Source organism: Trichomycterus rosablanca, chromosome 17 (assembly GCF_030014385.1).
Source record: "Trichomycterus rosablanca isolate fTriRos1 chromosome 17, fTriRos1.hap1, whole genome shotgun sequence".
Classification (NCBI taxonomy): Eukaryota; Metazoa; Chordata; class Actinopteri; order Siluriformes; family Trichomycteridae; genus Trichomycterus; species Trichomycterus rosablanca.
This window is the reverse complement of record NC_086004.1, coordinates 4,776,778-4,798,725: the sequence shown is the minus strand read 5'-3', so window position 1 is coordinate 4,798,725 and position 21,948 is coordinate 4,776,778. Positions and strand designations below refer to the sequence as shown.

At 38.9% G+C, this 21,948-nt stretch overlaps 1 protein-coding gene across 4 annotated transcripts in view; it reads left to right on the top strand.

The window, feature by feature from the left end:
- ncanb (neurocan b) overlaps positions 1–21,948 on the top strand; it is a 145,697-nt gene that overhangs the window by 110,572 nt on the left and 13,177 nt on the right. For 3 of the 4 annotated variants that reach the window (XM_063013099.1, XM_063013098.1, XM_063013097.1), the window contains one exon: positions 12,181–12,294. In XM_063013099.1, coding sequence (XP_062869169.1) covers positions 12,181–12,294 — 114 coding nt within the window. Of the gene's footprint in view, positions 1–12,180; positions 12,295–13,241; positions 13,714–21,948 lie in introns of those variants that run through there. The other variant, XM_063013100.1, reaches the window with a different exon arrangement.

Here is a 21,948-nt window from a genome sequence, read left to right as displayed (position 1 = left end):
TGCTGTGCAGAGCTGGCTTAAATAGCCAGCTCGACAGCTGCGGGTGATCAGCCCTAATTGGTCCTCCTGCCACTTAAGGCCTTTGTTTGCCTTGCTCTGTAAGACCTACTTCGCTGGGAACTCGGGGTGCATTCACCAGCTACCGTAGGTCTCCTAATAGTTTGACTTTTCTTTTTCTATGTATGTCACTTATGAGAGGTAGAGAAAGCACTGTACCACCTCCAGCGTCCTCGGGGGATCTGCTCTACATTACTGGCCCACTAGTGCTGCCTGATGCGTACACCTCAAAAACACTGTCAGTAATTAGCTCTTTAATGGCTTAAGCATGGTGGGTATATACCTCCTTCGTTACATCAGTCTACCATTATATCTATCTGTCTGTCCGTCCGCCCGCCTGTCTGTCTATTGTTATGGAAGAAATTAGATTTTATGCTTTATATTGCTTAAATTGTAGTAGTATGCTGTTTTGTCCTGAATTCTTAGTCATACTGTGCTTGAGCAGAGACTTGGAGTCTAGACTGCAAAGATAAGCAACATATCTGTTGTTAAGCGGTAAATGGTCATAAAGCAGTTGTAAAACCTATAGGGGGTAACACCTAATGGGTCCAACACCCAATGTCATGTGAACAGAGCAGTATAAAGAAATAGCCATAGCATCTGTTATGGGTTCTTGTCCAGAGTCACGATCGTGTCAATAAATTCTACAATCCAGTCAACTATTTGTTTTTATTTATCATCTCACCATATTTGTCCATCACACTATCTATGTTGTCTTTCTGTTCTCAGTTAAATGAGTCAATAAAAATAATGATTGGTACCAATATGCTATGTGGTGCTAGCGAACAGTATATGGGAATATTTAAGGAACTGGAGTGAGAGGTTAATGTTAGGCACTATATATTTGACACAAGAACAAAAAATAAATGTGTTTCAGTTATTAACCATAAAAGCAGAAAACATAAAAATCTCAAAACTGCTATGACAGACAAGTCCTTTACTAAGTCCTTTAATAGTTCTAGTGTTCGTTTATGATGCTTATGTGGTGCACCGTTAAATTTTGCCAGCTAGGGTTTGAATCCAGGCATGTACATACAGATTGGCTATGTCTGAGGGTAGTGGCTGAGGCCTGGGGATGGATTGGTGTCTTGTCCTGGGTGTATTACTGCAGCGACCCTGACCAGGATAAAGAGGTGGTTAACCATGAAAATGAAATTACATGTAGTTTGTGAATACAAAAGTGCATGTGATTGCAGTTTTCTATTTGCTGTGGTCTTGAAATGGGCACAAATAACTGACAAATGTTATTGGTAATATTACTGACCATCAGAATTGTGTATTGGGACAACCCTGGACTACAAGAGCTTTAGACTTGGAGCCGTGTCTTGTCATGTCTTGTTCATTGTTAACTGAAAGTGCTTCTCTGTTTCCTGTGTGTGTATTTGTTGTGTTTGTTTTCATTTTTAGCTTTTTGAATCTTTTATGGCCTGCTGTGTCTGTATCAGCCTCTCACTTCTGTCGTCTCTCTTTTCCTCTCTGTTTACACACACATTCTGTTGGAGACAAAGATGAGAGCGAGCAAGCTTGACCTCAGCACATCACATACAGAGCTGAGGGTCTGTCAGATCTGAAGAGCAGCGGTTTGATATGTTGTGACACCTTTGCTCATTAGGATCTGTAAAGCTCTCTGACTTGTTGCACGAGCCTTGTTGACAGCAGCCTGCCTGCGGCTGTCTGGCTTAAACCCACAGCCATGGCTGCTCTAAACCTCAGAGCTGCACAGGCTGAACGGTGCCAGGGATTTCCTGGAGCCAGTCCAGTATGCACCTCTTATCCTCTTATACGTGGCCAAAAGTATCTGGACACCTGATCATGAGCTTGTTGGACATCTCATTTAAAACAACTAATGGTATTTAATAGACACCTCTATGTGTGACCTCTTTGTGATCTTCTCAGCTATAACAACAGCCACTCTTCTGATAAGGCGTCTCAAGACTTTGAATTTTGTCTGTGGGAATTTGTACCCATTTGCTCAAAAGATCATTTGTATGTCTGGGCACTGATGTTGGTCAAGAAAGCTTCAATATAAATCTTGATTATATGAGGAAATGTAAGAAACTGGGAGGAAACGTCAGCATAGAAGCATTTTCACCAGCGGTCTGAAACTCTCTGCTCTCATTGCTTAAACTGTGTTAAACTGTTAATGTACCCCTCACATGATATGTGATTTATCTACAGAATAAACAAACATATGCTGCATATATAAAACCAGTAGTAGCCATGGCAACTCTACCCTTTTCCAACCACTTCCTCTTACTGGTTTTCACCATCCCCGTTTAATTAATTGAGACACTATTAGATATGAGATCTTGGCATTTAGTTCTCTGGCGAGGGTCCTTAGTGGTCCATGTTATGACAACACGAGGTCTCAGGTGTCACTAAAAGGAAATGAGAATAGCAGGCTGAGACAGGAGAATCAATTTGTTTGTGATTAACTTGTCTTTTTTATTGCTGCTTTTGAAGGACATTTATTGCAAGTGCCTTGTTTACAGAGGAACGTTCATCATCTGAGTAGATTTACTAGGAATTGTTTTGAGCAGCTACAACATGAGAGGAATTAGAACTCTCTCACATTCATGCACCATTGTTTAGATCTCGACGCTGCTCCTGCGCCCCACATGTTTCTGCAATCTATAAACATCTTCCTATTCTTATCCCACCATTTCCAGTGAAATCAATCAGATTTGACACACAGCACCCTGAGGGACAGCAATTTGACCATCAAATGCTAAATAATTGCGAAATAATATCACCATCACTGTCCACTAACAACAGTCATTCTGACCTGAGTGCAATTATTAATGTTTCTGACATTCGAATGAGCACAAGACATCCACACTTCTCCCAGTAAAATGTTTAGCATCCAGCAATGTTTTATCTTTCACTTATCCATTTATCCATCCATCCATCTATTCACCCACTCATACATGTATTCACCCACTCATACATCTGTCTATTTATCCATCCATCTATTCACTCACGTATGCATCTGTCCATTCATCTATTCATCTATCTATTCAACCACTCATCCATCTGTCCATTCAACTATTCATCCATCCATCTATTTATCCATCCATCCATTCATCCATCCATCTATTTATCCATTCATTCATCTATCCATCCATTTATTTACCCACTCATCCATCTGCCCATTCAACTATTCATCCATCCATCTATTTATCCATTAATTCATCTATTCATCCATCCATCTAATCACCTACTCATCCATCTGTCCATCTATTCATCCATCCATTTATCCATTCACCCACTCATCCATCTGTCCATTCATCTATTCATCCATCCAGCTATTCTCCCACTCATCCATCTTTCCATTCATCTATTCATCCATCCATTTATCCATTCACCCACTCATCCATCTGCCCATCTATTCATTTATCCATTCACCCACTCATCCATCTGTCCATCCATCCATCTATTCATCCATCCATTCATCCACTCATCCATCTGTCCATTCATCTATTCATCCATCCATTTATCCATTCACCCACTCATCCATCTGCCCATCTATTCATCCATCCATTCATCCACTCATCCATCTGTCCATCTATTCATTTATCCATTCACCCACTCATCCATCTGTCCATCCATCCATCTATTCATCCATCCATTCATCCACTCATCCATCTGTACATTCATCTATTCATCCATCCATTTATCCATTCACCCACTCATCCATCTGTCCATTCATCTATTCATCCATCCAGCTATTCTCCCACTCATCCATCTTTCCATTCATCTATTCATCCATCCATTTATCCATTCACCCACTCATCCATCTGCCCATCTATTCATTTATCCATTCATCCACTCATCCATCTGTCCATCCATCCATCTATTCATCCATCCATTCATCCACTCATCCATCTGTACATTCATCTATTCATCCATCCATTTATCCATTCATCCACTCATCCATCTGTCCATCCATCCATCCATCTATTCACACACTCATCCATCTGTCCATTCATCTGTCCATCCATCCATCCATCTATTCATCCATCCATTGATCCATTCACCCAGTCATCCTTTCATCCATCCATTTATCAATCCATACATCCATTTGTCCATTCATACAGCCATTATCCATCCATGGATGACTAAATAAATTAGTTGATTTTATGGATGGCTGAGTTTAGATATGGAGGGATCAGTAAGTAGTTTGATTAATAAATAGTGAAAAAATTAAATATATCTGGACAAAAGTACTGGGACACAGTTTTGACTGAATACAATCCAAGCAGTTAAGGTTTAAGAGCCTAAGAGCCTTTCTAAAGGGCCCAACAGTAGCAATTTTTAGCAAGTCTTCTGTTTACCAGTCCCTGAGTGGTACCAGTATCTGCAATACTGCTCACTCAGAGGTGAAAAGAAGCGGTCAGAAAGCTCATGGTATAGTCTGTGACTCTGCTCGCTCAGGGTGGGAAGTTAAGAGTGAGAAATTGGACATGACTAATAATTGTAAATACAGAGAACAGGAAAAAAAAAATTTCCTCCTGCCTGCTTTCACAGATTCCAGCCTTTAAGAATTGTTTATCACATTCAAGCTTTCTTCTGAAAGGTGCCCTCGAAAGTTTGTCCTGTCCTTGTGAGTCACTGCACATCAAGAAGCACTGGGACTGAGGTAGACTCATGTGTCTGTGTTGTGTGAGTTAAAGAAGAGCTGTTCTTTGGTGGCACTCAGCGCCAGCGTGCGAGGGCTGACAGCCAGGAGAAGACAACTGCAGACAGCCAGTGCATTGTAATCGAGACCTGTCTGCCTCTGTCAGGAGCGTTTACATTTTTAATCATCAGCTTTTGAACCCTGAAGCACCGAGTGACTGAGTGCAATCCAGGGAAACTTTCTGTTCTCTGTTGAAAAGAGGTCCTTCATTGTGATATTGATCCGTTTGTTTGCTTTTCATTTTATAGAATTTTATTTACAAAATTTTCATGACTGGACTTGCAAGGCCAGCGTGGATTCATGGCCATGAAATTGTTGATTGCATTTGGGGTCTCATTTATTAGACATGGGGGATGTTTACATTTTATAAGGTCCCTCGTTTACAAATTCCTTGGCAGCTGGTGAAATTGAAAGCATAAATCTGATGAGCGTGAAATGAAAGACCCCCCTTCCGGGCCCTTGACTGCACAAGGCACTGAGGAATGAGTCCCCTACATGAAAAGTTGATGTCAGATTGCTGCCCTCTGGGACATGGTTCAGTGGCCAAGGCTGCTTTCATATAGCACTGTTGTGCAGGGCCTGAAGATGTTTTCTGCCCAATCACTGGTCCAATTTGTCTGGAGCAGTTTTTTCTCTTCCATGCTGCAGATGTAAGGGCACTTGTTTTACTGAGCCTATGGCCAGGAGCATTTCCCCCTTGCTGTGACAGGACGCCTCACTCAGCAGACCCGCATTTAAACAACTAAAGTGCTATGATCTTTACTAACTACTATAAGATCTTAGATAAGGTAAGTAACATAGCATTCTGTAGCTGGTAATAAATCCTCTTTTATTCTTTTGATTGCTGAAAACTGTCTAACAAGAATCAACTTTGAATTGATGTGTTTACAGACGATTTAACAGCTGAGCAGTGACTCAGACACACAAACTTCAACTCAGTCATCTGGCTAGAACAATCTGGCCTTTGTCAAAGTCACTCAGTTTTAATGCTTGATCATCTTTAATGCATTCAACATAATGCATATTATATCCCTGACTGTGAAGCTGACACCATTTTAATCAGTTTTTTAATAGTTTGCTTGTAAATGATATATTAAATATATATATACAGTATATTTATGGATTTGATTCGATTTTTTAAATACATTTTACCTGCCGGGGACCCCGACGGCGTCCTAGGAGAGTGTATATTCACAGTCCACCAATCCTTTCTTATTTACCCATACTTTGGTGGATTTGCACATACCAAGAGCCACGCCCCGATCTCTGCACTCCTTCACTTTCTGTACAGGTGCCCCAGGCGGCCAAGGTCCTTATACAGCATTGATAACCCTCTTTCCCACCCAGCAGACTGGAAGCCAATTTTGCCTGTTGCAGGTATTGCACAGTTGTGCCTGCTAGGGGGCACCCAGCTGACTGGTAGCAGAGCTGTCAGAATCTCTGCACTGCTGGTGAATTATATCTGATGTAAATATATGTAATAGCTGGTTGTTTATCATTTTAATCTGATTATTTAAAGGTACATTGGTCAGTGGTTCTACTGTAAAGTAACTACATATTTACTGGAGAGTGAAAAGGAAACAATTTGATCAAAGCAAGTACTGTGTTGTTGTTGGACACTCCATCTGAAAGCCACAGGCATTAATATTAAATCCCACCTCCCTTGCAACCATTAAAGCTTTCCCTCTTCATTTGTAAGGTCAGGAACTTGTGTTAGATTAAAAGGTTTTGACTTGCAATTAGTCCTCCATTTTATCCCAGAGGTGTTCAGTGAGGTCGAGGTCAGGGCTCTGTGCAGGCCACTAGAGTTTCAGTGTGTATGGAGGAAATGAATAAAATAAATCAAAATGTTCTTTTTAAACCAGCAAGCTTGTGATAATGCTGAGCATCTGAGCATCTTAAGCTTCTTTGTTAACAATCAGGTCCACTGTTGGCTCAGCAGGGTGTGATGCTGTACAGCTCCAGTGATCAGGGTTTGTTTTTTTAGAGTTTGGTTAGTGTATGATGCCCAGTGATGGTGGCATCTCTTCCACTGCTTGTTCCTGTACTGCAGCTTTAAGCATTTAAGTGTTTTTCCCCAGACTAATGTGCTACACAAACGGAAGAGTAACAAATCATTTTAAATAATAAGAAGCAATAGATATACAAAGCTGAGGGAGAAGATCCAGAGCAAACATAAACCACTGGCAGCAATAAAGCATTACACAGTGCTAATAGACGTTAAACATTAATGTGCAGACAGTGAAAATGGCTCATTTAAACCTAATAGTTAGTGCAAATGGCTCATTGAAGACAGGTGGAGAATGCTGATGGCTTGAGGACAGGAATTGTCCATTTTATAGCTTTATTTTACCAGATGTTCCAGCAGCATTTACCAGATGGCTGCAATGTGAAGCGAGGTCTCAGTAGGGGTGTGTGGGGTCACTGATGATACTGCACTCTTTTACTGCAAGTCTTATAGATCTCTAAGATGAGTGGGAGCACCGACCCAGTGATGCACAGGGCTGACTTCATTACCCTTTGTGGTTGCTGTACTAGACCATGACCTCCCGGAGGGCTGCTTTCTTTAGTATTGGCATTTCTGTTCACCGTCTTCATGCAAAAAAAAATGTGCATTACAGTAAACAAGACTTACATTCAAAAAGTAACATTCAGATAGGATTTCAGCTTTATGAGGAGAAAATGGTAATGAAAGTGTTTGGGTTTTTTTAAGTAAATGATGTATAGAGCATCTTAACTAGAGGTGCATCAAATTATGAATTCATTATCATTTCATTTTTTTACCTTGTTTAGGGACAGTGGTAGCCTAGTGTGTAGAGATTTGGGTTATCAACTGAGAGGTTGTGAGTTGGAATCCCAGCTCTGCCATGCAGCCACTGTTGGACCCTTGAGCAAGGCCCTGATTCAAACCCTTGATCTCAGCAGTAATGGGTTAGCCTACTTAAACACAGAGCCACCAGAGTGCCTCTAAATTCTAATAACCAATTTTTATTTCTTCGTAGCCCAGTTGCATTTCTATTGGTACATTTCCTGAACTCTTTATAAGTCACAAACTAAATGTCACCCATTCATTTGTCTATACATTTTAGTGAGGTGGAAGGAAATTCTTCCACTCTACCAAAAGCACCATCATGCTACAAACTATTTTTATTTTTTTCTTAATATTTCTTCTGATGTATAAACCAGATTAAGTTTGTCAAGGGCATGTTATGTACTCGAAGCTGGTGAACCTTTATGTGGCACCATGCTGATATTAAGTTGTCTGCCTTCTCTTAGGGTTGACAAACAGAGTGAGGTTTTTACACACCAGACACAACTGGGTCATCTTATTACCTGTAAGTTTATTTACGCTGATCTAATGTCAGCCCTCTGTTGTGACAGTGTTAGAGTTGTGCATGAACACACCATAATGGGTGATAAAGGATTCCAATAGGAGGACAGTCACACAGCTCTCTGGGCTGATGGATTGGGATGTAAAATTACTAAGCCTGATGTTCTGCAGGCTGTTTATCTTTTGCAGAATTGTTTATTTTTCATTTCATATGATGAGACTTCGTGGCTGGGGGCTCAAATATATATTTTATTATTGTATTAAAAATGTTCCTGCCAATTCATACTCAAGCTGTTTAGAACTGCAAACAACATTTAGAATTTCACATCACATCATCAGTTATCTCACCAAAACATGCCAGTAGGTGAACAGTCTATTCTTGCCTGGTTCTCTGTGTGAGGAGGTGGGTCATGCCTGTTAGAGACACTTTCCAGTGATTTCTGCCTTGCTCCCAGTGTTCCCACATCCACTTTTAACCCTGATTAGGATGAAGTGGTTACTAGAGATAAATAAATAAAATAAACTACTAAACAGTGATAGTACATGTTCATTATATAGAGATATAGACCCACAGTGACTCTAGCACCTGCAGTTTGTCCCTGACTGGACAAGTAGTCTTTGTGCTGGTGTATATCATGACTGTGGTTTAATCTTCCCTCTGGGTGACTTACAAAAATGTGCAGTTGTGGGCCCTTTGACTAGAGTCTTGCTCTTGGGTGCACCTTGGACCAAGATCTTATTTTAATGAGATACAATTAATAAGCTAAGTATTAAGGTCGGCTTGGGACCCAGGAGCTGCAGTGCTCATAAAAATTCTCTCCAGTCTGGCAGTGTCGCCTACAGATATTCCACAGACATTGACTACAGGCTGTAGTAAATTTAGATAGATTGATCTATTTACATAAATTGAATGAAATTGTGTTACAGCAGGTAGAGCTGTTGACTTGGTGGGAATTGAATCAGGCTTGAATCTGTTTGAGTTTTTGGAAAGCCTTCTTAGAAGTATAAAGCAACAAAAGAAGGAGACAACTCCATATTAATCCCCATGGTTTTGGCAGTGAATGTCTAACAAGCTCAAATTAGGATGTCCACATACTTTTGGCCATTTGGTCTATATCATTGGTGCTGTAAAATGATGGAAGCCCCTTTTTCTTGATCACTGCCCCTATACTAAATGTGCATGGTTCTGCCTTATTACCACACAAAGTATAGTAGACATGTACATCGGGCATCTAATCTCCTCTATGATCCTTGGATGGTCTGTCTAGACATGCTAAACCTCGCCCTGTATGAAATCAGCTGGCTCTTTGACTCGACGTTATCTCCTGCTGTTTGCAGCGCTTCGTGTGAAAGACTGCTACTTTCATCCCAGAACTTTACTCCTTACTGTACAAAGCTCATTAGCTCAGCCATCGGGGATTTACACCGCAGGCAAAAAACCAGAGACGATCCAATCAGCCTTCACCTTTGCTTTCACCTCACAGCCCACAAGATACCTTCTGATGATCCGAACACCGAGCGCTCTCACTCTCCAGCTGGGCTGAAATTGATTTTCCCCTGCAGTCTCAGATCAGCCAGAAAAGTGTAGTTTCAGGCTAGCAGACCTTTGAACTGTGGTGTGTACGAGTGTGTTATTGTGCTTTTAGGAGTGTGTGGTTGTCTGTGAGCATGTATTTAGGTGGGAATAAAATGCCCTCATGACGATAGGCATACAAAGAAGTTTGACCATGTTTGGCTGGTCTCTATGCAGAAAAGTGCTTTTTTTAACTTACAATGCAACTACATTCCCTCCTAAATTTTTGGTTTAGCTGTAGGCATTGCAACGTTTAGCAACAGTAGAACACAAATCAATAAAACACATTGTGAAAGAAAAACAACATCTGAAACATCCAAATGTTCCTGGAACCAATTTAATACTAACCAGCCCTCACTATTCTAGACAGGCTTTGTACTGAGTCTTTCCAGTTCCTTTAAACCATTAACCAACCGTCATTAGTCATTTTCTTTAACTCATAAGAGACAAGCATATCACATTCCATCAAAATATAAAACACATATATAAAACACAAGTTTTAAATCAGTAATCACAAGTTTTATTATTTGAAAACAGCTTAACAGTGAAAATGGCAGTAGGTGAACAGCTAAAGGTTTTATTCATATGAGAAGCGTTTTGTGCTTCGCTCACCGCGAGCTTTGGCACAAATTGCCGCCTTGCTTATGCACAAATATGCATCAGTGTGAAATCCACTCTAAAAGCATCCACATATATCTGTGTTTAGCTGGATTTTTCCTCCTGTTTCACTTTTAAACTTGTGTTATAGCTCAGGTTGTTGAGAAATTGTAAGAATCAGCTTATCATTAAAAAAGCTGAACATGGTTTAATGTACTAAAAGAACGACACAGTAACACTAAACCTCTCTTAATTATTACTGCTCATAAGTTCTCTCCACTAATGGAATTCTTTGCTCATTGTTTTAGTACAATAAGTCACGTTAAGCTTTGTTCATGGTAAGTGTTGTTAGTACTGCCTGAGTCGCTTTTACTGTGTCATAACCACGAGCCCGATGAGGCAAAAGTGTGCAGCATACTCCATAGGAAACAGTGACACTGTCAGCACAAAAGGATGTATGGATGCTCAGACATCCAAACTCAATCCATAGGGTTCCTGATAAACAGTGTTTTGACTGATGTTGCTTTCAGAGATAATGAGCATCAATCTTTTTATACTTTTTGTATTTTTGGCCAAGCGGTATACCTTAAAAGGCAGTAATTAAAAACCGTGTGGTGTTGGAACCAATTTAAAGCATTCAAGGTCATTTTTCAACACTTTATTTTGGCAAATCCTGATTTTTACCCGTTCATCTTCACTAACTGCTTTATTCTGATCCAAGTTAATGTGGATTTAGAGATTACCCTGGGAATTCTGAGCAAGGCAGAGATACACACTAATAGAGTGGCATCTCAATGCATTCATACTCACTCACACCTCGGGATAATTTAGAAAAACTATTAAACCTACTGCCAAGCTTTTCATAGTTGGGAGAATAAAACTAAGTTGTTGGAGAAAACCTAAACAGAAACGAGTACAACTTACATTTTTACACAGAAAGGAAACTAGAGGCTAAAACCCTGGTCCTCAAGGTTACTCTAGTGCTTTCAAAACAGTTCTAGTGCTCTCTTAAAATGTCTGTACAACAAAAATAGATGTAATGATTTATTCTGTTAATACTTCCAATGTTCCAGTGCACACAGTTTTATGCACCAAGATATTATTTTTCATTTCATTGTCATGATTACGTTTACTTTTCAGCCTTTAGAGTGAAGTGTTTTAAGGACTTTGCTCAGGGGCCCAACAGGCTTGAACCAGAAACCTTCTGATCTAGAAACTAGTCCTGTACATTAACCACTAATCAACACTAATTTATTTTATTATTACATACAGTTTGGCATTGATTTACACACATTATCAGCTTAAAAGCAAAACTGAAAATGGACATTTTTTTATTGCAATTATAGTGCAAGCAAAGCAAAAAGCCTTCGTACGGTAATGCTTACCAATGCTTAATTCAATTTATAATGAGCTCCGCTTTTCTATGCCTGAAGATATTGCGCAATTAGGTGCTGCAAACCTTTTTTCAGTTTAAAGAATAGATTTTAAAATAATTTTAGCATTTTCTGCATTTATTTGCTTTCAGCAACAGCATTGATGGAGGTTTATTTCTGGCTTGTGCACATGTAAAAGGGTTCGACTCTCATTAAAAACAGGTTTGGCCTGTTAATAGGAAATTAAATTGTATGACCATATAATACCATAGCTGTATTTAACAGCAGTCCTAAAGTCTCTGGTCTCTGAGTGGAAGAACGGGCATCCTGTTTATCTTTAATTGTAAATCAAGGGGATATTAAGAAATTGCAATTCTCTGAGCTTATATTTTACAAAGAGGGTCATCAGCACCATCTTTAAGTGTTTAGATTTTTCCAGTGATGCTGCATGAGCAGACGTTTCAGAAAGGTATCTGACTTCATGTGTCTGTGTGAAATTTATTTAAGTGATGGAAGTCACATCTTGACAGTTGAGTAAACATATGGTTGTATGCTATTTTGTCTTTGTCAGATATTGATGAATGTCAGTCAAACCCATGTCTGAATGGAGGCACCTGCATCGATGAGATCAACTCGTTTGTGTGCCTGTGCTTACCCAGCTATGGAGGAGCCATATGTGAAAAAGGTAATTGAACACTTCTACACCAGCACACACAAACTTAAACACATAATTATAAATGGTTTAGATTCGGTTATAAAACGTTTTTTGTTCAAACCATGCAAAACAACTGGCATATTTGAAATGGAAAATTAAAGCCTATTTGCTATAGGGTTTATTATTGCTAGCAGAAGAAGGCAAAAATGTGGCTGGTGTTTAAGTAGGGGCAGTGACTTAAGTAACATCTGCAGTTAGTTTATAAAAAAATATGTCCATTAATAGTGATATAAATTGGGGTGGAAGGTACGTATCTACGTATAACGTTTAATGTTTAGGTACCAGAAAAGCAAACATTCTGTAGGTGAATGAGGTTATTAGTGAGTTACATTCAGAGTATGAGGAAGAACAGTGTGTCACTAAATACATAGAGAAAGATAGTATATTACAATATTATAGCATATTAAAATCATATAACACAATAAAAAGAACAATCTGTGATTTGGCACCTTTATTTACCTGATAAATGTACAAAGACATTGACTGACCAACTTTCTTATTTTGGAAATATAAACAAAATTGATACCTGCAGAACACAAGGGATATTGTAAAAATATTCAGCAAATATGGATAAATCCCACTCCATGAAGGGCAGGTACTCTGTGTCACACAAGTCCACCGCTGCATCATAAAATGCAACCTGAAACACTTTTATACAAAGCAAAACCCAGTACGCACAAAACACCTTCTGCTATTCATCTCTCGGCATGTCACCCCTCGAATACCAGTTCTGGTACCCCATGCTTATGATCCTGGAGCAAGAGGTTTACACAGTTACACAAGTACAGTGGAGCTTTGATTGTATTCAACATCATAATTCACTCTCATAAAAAATAAGAAAATATATATTAAAATAATGGTGTTCCATCCCTTTGGTACAGTTCTGAATATGTTTGATATTCCATTTAACCCTCCAGTTAAGTTCAGAGCTCTGAGGTGAGCGCTCGTCCTCAAACAGAACGAGAGAGGGATGTAGAGATACTCCGGTATGTAGCAGTAAAAGAACAGGAGGCACAGTCGACTGTATGATCGCTCTGCTGGAGTGAAACGTATCTTCACCTGATTACATGCTGCAGTCAGACACCCGGCTCACTCACACAGGCAGGGAGAACACACAGATAAGTGGAGGAAGCACCCTTACACCGACCCATATCACTCCTGCTCCATCTCTCTCTCTCTATCTCTCTCTCACACACACACACACACACACACACTTTGTTTTAGTAAGTGTATTAGAAAGGAGTCGTGCTGTGTCTTATGGTTGAGTTGAAGCAGCAGGACGTGGTGGGGTTGGTGCTGTCCACTCTGCCTCCTTCATTAAGCTGGCTGATGAATTTTTATAGACTGACATTTTATAAATTAGAAGCAGCAGAAATCACAAAACGTGCAAAGTGCTGCAGAGATTAAAACTGTTTTCTGCTATTGGGTTTGATGTCTGATGTGGAACTACAGTGTACAACATTTCCTCATAGTTACTTGTTATTTGTAGCGGGGTGGATGCTGAATGCTTGTTTAGTAAAGCACCCTGTCAGAAGATGTGAGCCGTCATTCTCTTAATGTGCAGGGTTTACTATATATTATGACTTTTCTCCTTCCTTTTTGTCAGTGCATCAGCTGGCACACCTTTTCTCCTAAAGCTGTGGTGCCGGTCCTCTGACAGCAGATTGTAAGTCACCAAATTGCGACATCCAGCTCTCATTCCTGTACTGTCTCTGTTCTTTCTCCTTTTTCTACAATGTGTGACGGATTTATTTATTCAGTGTCATTATTTTCTTTGTTATTTTGTATTTAATAATTCGCCATTTAATTTCCAAAGTCTCTCATTTTTATTTGGTGGTTATTCAGTCACAGTATATTTCTACCTTGACTTGAGATTCTGCATCATGAGTTCAATTTCTTTTCTACCAGGTGTGTGGGGATTTACATTTACATTTTCAGTATTTAGCAGACGCCTTTATCCAAAGCGACTTACAATTGAGAGAGTATACATTGTAAGCAATTGCAGGTTAAGGGCCTTGCTCAAGGACCCAACAGTGGCAAGCTGGCAGATGTGGGGCTTGAACCAGCGACCTTCTGATTACTAGTCCTGTACCCTAAACGCTGAGCTAACGCTACCCTATACCTCGGTCTCTTTTTAGTGGGGTGCATCCTTTCCCGTTATTTATTTGTATATTTATGCGCCAGTTTTGTTCGGTGACTGAATACTCTGTAAAACATTACAAGACATAGAGAATGGTTTTATTAAAGGAAATCATTAAAACTGTCATTTGTAACAACAGTGGATTTAGAAAAAACGTTCAGTTCAGTTTATTGTAACTTACAATTTAAAAATTGTAAAATTTTAATTTATTCTGCTAGTTACAAGTGCCATGATAATAAAACTAAGGTTACCTAATGCAAACTCACACAGAAAAGACCTGGACTGCCCCACCTGGGGATCGAACCCAGGACCTTCTTGCTGTGAGGCGACAGTGCTACCCACTTAGCCACCATGCCGCCCTGCTGTCTACTAATTACAACATATTCATTTCTCATTCCAATAAAGTTACCCCCTACCCCCCCCCTTTATTATTTTAATTTTAATGTCTTTATTTATAAAACCAGAAGTCTCTATGAACAAGCCAAGAACCAATATTAATTACCCATGACCTTTGATCCCTCAGATGACACTGCATTAAAAACTGACATTCTTCTGTAATTAACATAACCACATGCAGTTGAAGATATAAAAAACTTTGAAACTTGCTGCTGCATCTATAAATGTGAGTTGAGAATCCACTATGCAAAGCAGAAACCATATAACGATAAAATTCAGAAGTGATGCTGACTTCTTTGAGTTTAATCTCATCTAAGATGGACTCAAATACATCTAATGTAACTGAAATCACAAACTATAGTCAGTATTAATCACTGTTTGTTTATTGATTAGGATTTTAACGTCATGCTTTACATTTTGGTTACGTTCATGACAGGAACGGTAGTTACTCATTACACAAGGTTCATCAGTTCAAGTTTAATGTCAAACACAGTCATGGACAATTTAATATCTCCAATTTACCTCACTTGCACGTCTTTGGACTGTGGGAGGAAACCGGAGCACCCAGATTAAACCCACGCAGACACAGGGAGAACATGCAAACTCCACACAGAAAGGACCGGGACCGCCCCACCTGGGGATCGAACCCAGGACCTTCTTGCTGTGAGGCGACAGTGCTACCCACTTAGCCACCATGCCACCCTATTAATCACTGAAAAAGCATATGCTAGAATGTTACAGGACTTTTCGTCCATAATTTCAGACCAATTTATTTTAATCTAAACATAAATTAATGATCTGTATATCTAGAAATATTTTCAGCAAACCCACAGTACCATTTATGAAATGAAATTCATGAAAGAAATAGATTAACTGCAACTATTAGTAAAATTCCTAGACTGCCATGTTTTTTAAAAGCACACGAAATCTTTTGACCTCACCAGTATATTAACATTCATAACATTTAGCAGACACTTTTATCCTAAGTTCTTTTATTTTAAGTGACTTTTATCCTAAGTGACTTTTATCCTAAGTTATTTTATCCTAAGTGACTTTTATCCTAAATTCTTTTATCCTAAGTTCTTTTATCCTAAGTGACTTTTATCCTAAGTTATTTTATCCTAAGTGACTTTTATCCTAAGTTATTTTATCCTAAGTTATTTTATCCTAAGTGACTTTTATCCTAAGTTATTTTATCCTAAGTTATTTTATCCTAAGTGACTTTTATCCTAAGTTATTTTATCCTAAGTTATTTTATCCTAAGTGACTTTTATCCTAAGTGACTTTTATCCTAAGTTCTTTTATCCTAAGTGACTTTTATCTTAAGTTCTTTTATCCTAAGTGACTTTTATCCTAAGTTCTTTTATCCTAAGTGACTTTTATCTTAAGTTCTTTTATCCTAAGTGACTTTTATCCTAAGTCACTTTTATCCTAAGTTCTTTTATCCTAAGTGACTTTTATCCTAAGTCACTTTTATCCTAAGTTCTTTTATCCTAAGTGACTTTTATCCTAAGTTATTTTATCCTAAGTGACTTTTATCCTAAGTGACTTTTATCCTAAGTTCTTTTATCCTAAGTGACTTTTATCTTAAGTTCTTTTATCCTAAGTGACTTTTATCCTAAGTTCTTTTATCCTAAGTGACTTTTATCTTAAGTTCTTTTATCCTAAGTGACTTTTATCTTAAGTTCTTTTATCCTAAGTGACTTTTATCCTAAGCAAATACAGTTCGTGCAACTGAGGGTTAAGGTCCTTGCTCAAAGATCCAAAACTGGGAACTTGAGAGATGGTCGGGCTTGAACTGGCGACCTTCTAATTACTAGTCCATTACCCTAACTGCTGGGGTACCACTGCCCACAGTATTTGTTTTTTATATAAAATGAAGCATAAACACATCTGTAACCAATCTACTGAATGTACAGCCAGAGGATACTAAGAATGATGAAGATCAATATTTGGAGAAAGAGGGGCATATCTGAGTCAGAGGTACTGAGTCACAGAAACAGTCTAGCATTGTTTCATGAGAGGCGCGTTAAATGTACAAGCAAACCCACTCGAATGATTGGAGTGATCAAAGAGATGCCGTGTTCCCGTGTCAGGTTCATTTGTTTGCGTCCTCAGTCTCCTATGTCATATAATTCAAAGCTTTCCTGCTCTCATCCCGATGGCACTGGTCCTTTGAAGCTCGCTTTTCTCAGCAAGACCTTCCAGTTTCCATGGAGACCAGAGTCAATAAGTTCTCACTTGCCAAACTTGTCAAGTGACCATGATGCTTCGGAGGCCAGCCAACTAAATGTCTGGCTTCCAGCACATGTGTAATCGTAGATAGCGTAACAGTAATTACAGTCTTTTAGGAAGCTTGTTGTGATCCTGAATCTGTAGGAATGCTTCACATTCAGATCTCTCACATCCTCAACGATTAATCCATTAGTGTTATGAAATAAAATAAACTACATCGTTTCCCGTTTTCCTCTTCAAAATCCAGCAGGGTTTTGTAATAAGTGCGCTTTAATAATCTAAAAACATGACAGAACTTTAACAGAAAATCTCACGTTTGATTGACATCCACATCTTCCAATTGTTGACACTTTTGTTAAACAAGCCAAAAATGCTGCTAAATGTTCTGTGTGTAAAAGGTAAAATAAAAACAGCAGTTTGGTATAAGTGTGATGTTGTAGGTTCTGTATTTATTCCTTTAGAATATTTGTTTCACAGTCTGAGCATTGTTATTTAGATAATAACATATTATCTAATTGACCTACTGACCAATTGAAATCCTTTTCCTGGTTACATTGTCAAAACCCTTCCTGTGAGTGCTACTTAAATTTTTTATATACATGAAATAACTTTCTGGAACACTTGCATTATTTTTATTATTATTAACTTTTATACGTGCTGAAAAACCTGAGCGGTACAAAAAGCTTTGTAAACGTTCTGCTAACTTCAGCACATCTACACATGCAGCAGCTCAAAGCAGAACAGACTCATACACGCTAGCTCTGAAGACTTCAAATATTCAAAGGAAATAGAAATAAGTAAAACAGAATGAAATGCATGAAAAGATAAAGGGTTCTGATGCTGTTTCATCCTTCTAGTGGAACGAATCTCTTACAAATTGAACAAAACAGTGGTTGGATACCGTGTAGTTAATTAATCCCAAGGCTGTTAGATGCATGCTTTTTATTTCTCAGGAACATATTTCATGCTACTTGTGTTAAAGGAAGAAGATTTTATTAATGCTCTCTCACACTCTCTCACACTCTCTCTGCTATTTTTACTGTTATGTATTGCATTAATATTCATCTAGTAAAGAGAAAGAGAAATGATCCAGGATAAAGGTATTTAATCCCCAGTGTACTTTTATGTGAGTGTGAGGTTAATAATGCAGCTCTTGGCTTACCGAGGCACATTTTCACTTTCCGTTATACTGAGGTACTGAATGCTCTATGGCATCTTTTAGATTCTTTTCAGGAACAGAAACAAATATTTACAAATAAGAATTTCCGAGTGTGTTCGAAAACCTAGTGAGCTGCCTTGCTGTCTTACTGCCTAAGAAGAGAGGATTCTAATAAGTCATTGACTTATAAGGCAGGTTATTCGAACACGCTATTTAGACAGCGATTCCATCAGTTTTCGCTAACTAAGCTAACACAGTTAGCCTCATGCCGTTCAAACCAATGGGATAGGATGGCACAACGCGCTAGCATGTCAACTAACATCTCCCTCCGTGTACCGAAAACGGTTAAATTTGCTGACAAGCCCGAATTTGCAAATAAAAACTTGTGCAAGTTTATACAAATTAAAAGTCAATAATAACTTATTTACGTTTGAAAATAACTCGTTTCTCTGCACCGTCCGCCATGTTTTTTATTTTTCTGTGAGAAAAGTTGTTCCACACTGAATGCTGGGATTGCCTTCACCGCTAATGAAGCATCGGATGCTCCCTCGTTCTCGAGTCAAAATGCAGTTGAAATTTTAAGATACCTTACTAGTGAGCATGTTAAGGCATCTAGGATTTCGAGCAGCCTATTCCTCGGGAGCGTGCATAGGATGACGTAAAATGCTGTCTATGTAGAGAGCTCCCTAGGTTTTCGAACACACCCTCCATGTGAAGTGTTACAGATGTTTAGTGATCTACTGTATGAGCTCATGGATTCAAAACTAACTGTCAAAAATATAAAAATATAATTATATAATGAAGGTAAATAAACAAAAGTTACATTTATACTTTAGTAAGAACAGTGTAGAATTGTAGCATTTGACATTTTTGCCTGTAAAAAGTCCTTCACATGCTGTAGTGACCGCACAGCTGTGTTCTGCAGAGTGAAGTGTTGTTTTGTGTAGGTGCAGCTCTCATGAGCTGTTAATTATAAATCACTAAAATAAACACTGGATAATTACAAATTATATAAATGATTATATTATATAAAGTGTTTTCATTTTATTTTTGTAATGCCCAAGATACCAAAAGCTTTCTCTCACGACTTGAATTATGAAGTATGTCTGTGCCCATTTGTGCCTAATTTGTGCTCAGTCAGTAAAAAGAACATTTGTTTGTCTGGGTACTGATGTTGGTCAGAAAAGCCTGAATTGATGTTCCAGTTTATTCCAAAGCTGTTCACTGAAGCTGAGGTCAAGAATCTGGATTCTTTAATCCGAGCTTTTCTTCATGTCTTAGAGCTTGCCTTGTGTACAGGGGCACAATCATGTCAGAAAAGACGGGCCTTTCCTAAAATGTTGGAAGCATGTAATTTCCTTTTTATTATTCATCACAGTTGAGTCATATCATTATGGCCACCAGCTAATATCCAGAGTAACCACAGTGTGCAGCATGAACAGCAGCTAGACGGGCTGGGAATGACTCAATAAGGTCCTGGTAGGTTCTTACAGATATCTGGAACCATGCCGACTGCAGTGCGTCCCACAGCTGCTGGAGGGGGCATGGGGGATCGAGGTGGTCCCACAGATGCTCAGTTAAGTTCATGTCTGGGGAATTAGGAGACCAGGGTATTACTTGAAAGTCTTGGTCATGCTCTTCCAACCAATGTCGAACATTTCTAGTCATGTGACATGTTGCATTGTCTTGCTGGAAGATTCCATCCACCCCAGGGAGGACAGTTTTACCCAGGACAGCAACAAGGGATGTATGTGCAGACAGCCTATCACACACCTTATATACCCACCCGGCCAGCCCACAAAACATGACTTCCTTTGTGAGCTAAGCACTGCCGCCGTTGAAAGTAGGAAATGGTCATAATAATGTGACTCGACTGTGTAGTAAATAAGCAAAACCAACAATATTATTATAAATGAAAACTGTAACTCACTCTAAATTCTGCAGTGGTAAATACTCTATTTTATTGTTTGAAAGCGGTTTCTAAGGAGCTGAAAATCCTTCACGGCCAATTCCCAGAGTGCATTTTGCAAAATGTTGTTTTTTGACTGTAGGCTTATGGGATTTCAATGCTATGGTCAAGTGTTTTTGCAAAGCAGTTTCCTGACACACTACACATTTATTCAGCATGATGTATATTGTAATATTGTGAGCTAGTTGCTCAGTCTCTTGACCAATTAAAATCCTTTTCCTGGCTACATTGTCAAAACACTTCCTGTGAGTGCTTAATTAATTTTTTTAGATACATTAAATAACTTTCTGGAACACTTTTTTTATACACTTATTATTTTAAGTTTTGGCATGACTGGATGATGCCATCACAGCACTGGCACACATTCTCTTTGTGAGTTTGTAAGCGGAACATTTAATTGACTGGCAGTAAGACAGGAGTGGGACTCACTGACTGGTCTGAGATGGTGACCCAGATCTGCTGATAATTGAGATAGACGGTTCCATTGAGGTTCTGTTATCAGATAAGAGTGACGCCAGCAAATTAATTTTACTCCTCAGAGTCCTTAGATAACATTTACACTAATGAAGATTTCTTAATTGTGATAACGTATCAGGAGGTCAGGATTCCTGGGTAGGCTGAATACATTTTGTCAAGTGTTTTATCATGTGTAAGCACCCTTATTAAATATTCAGCTCATGTCTTTAAGGGATTTGAAGAACTTACCCTTAAATCAAGTAAATAGTAGAAGGTTTTACATTGTACAGTTGCTTTAAAAACTTAGTTCTATCCAACAGTACTTAAGTGCCGCCTCTCCTCCTTTACCATGATTAAAGTGTCCTTTTAGTCTGGAGTTTGCATGTTCTCCTCCTTTGCATGTCCAAATGTCTGCATGGGTTTTTTTCCGGGAGCTCCGGTTTCCACCCACAGTCCAAAAACATGCAGTCAGGTTAACTGGAGACGCTGAATTGCCCTATAGGTGTGTGTATGTGTGTGTGTTCGTCCCACGATGGACTGGTGCCCCGTCCAGGGTGTTTCTGTGTGCCTTGCGCCCATTGAAAAGCTGGGATAGGCTCCAGCACCCCCACTACCCTAATTGGATAAGCGGTTAAGAAAGGGAGTGAGTAAATACTATAAATGAGAAAACTTAGATTGTTTTAGATTGTTTAAAAATAAACTGTAATGCTTTTTTACATATAAATAAAAAGGAACACTTATATTTTAAATACTGTCAATGAATTTAGTGATTTACTGATTTTTTGTTAAACAATAAATGCAGGTTATTGTTTTATACAAATCTTAAATCTTAATGACATGACTTTTACATACTCATTTTTATGCTCTCGGCTGAGAAAAGCGGTATTTTTCATTACAGATTGAGACACACAGATTGCCATCAGAAGACGAGCCTTTAAACCCATCCCTTCTCCCTCCTGCTCAATCTTTTATCATCACGGGTCTTGAACGCTAGAGCACTAAAATATCACCTTGTGATGGGGATAAATGACCCAATCACTCAGTTGGAAGCATTTGCACTTTTTTATTTTTAACTGCTGCTCATTCACACTGCTGAATATTAATCAGAAAACAGACTGGTCACTTGGCATGCTTTGAATGGGCACTGGAGGAGGGTGGTTTTTGTGAGCCTTTAAAGATTTGAAGAATAGCAGAAATCCACAAGGGCATTCTCAGATCTCTGGGTTGCTTTCTGCCAGCTCTTGCATGGCCCTGTCTTACACTGGAATG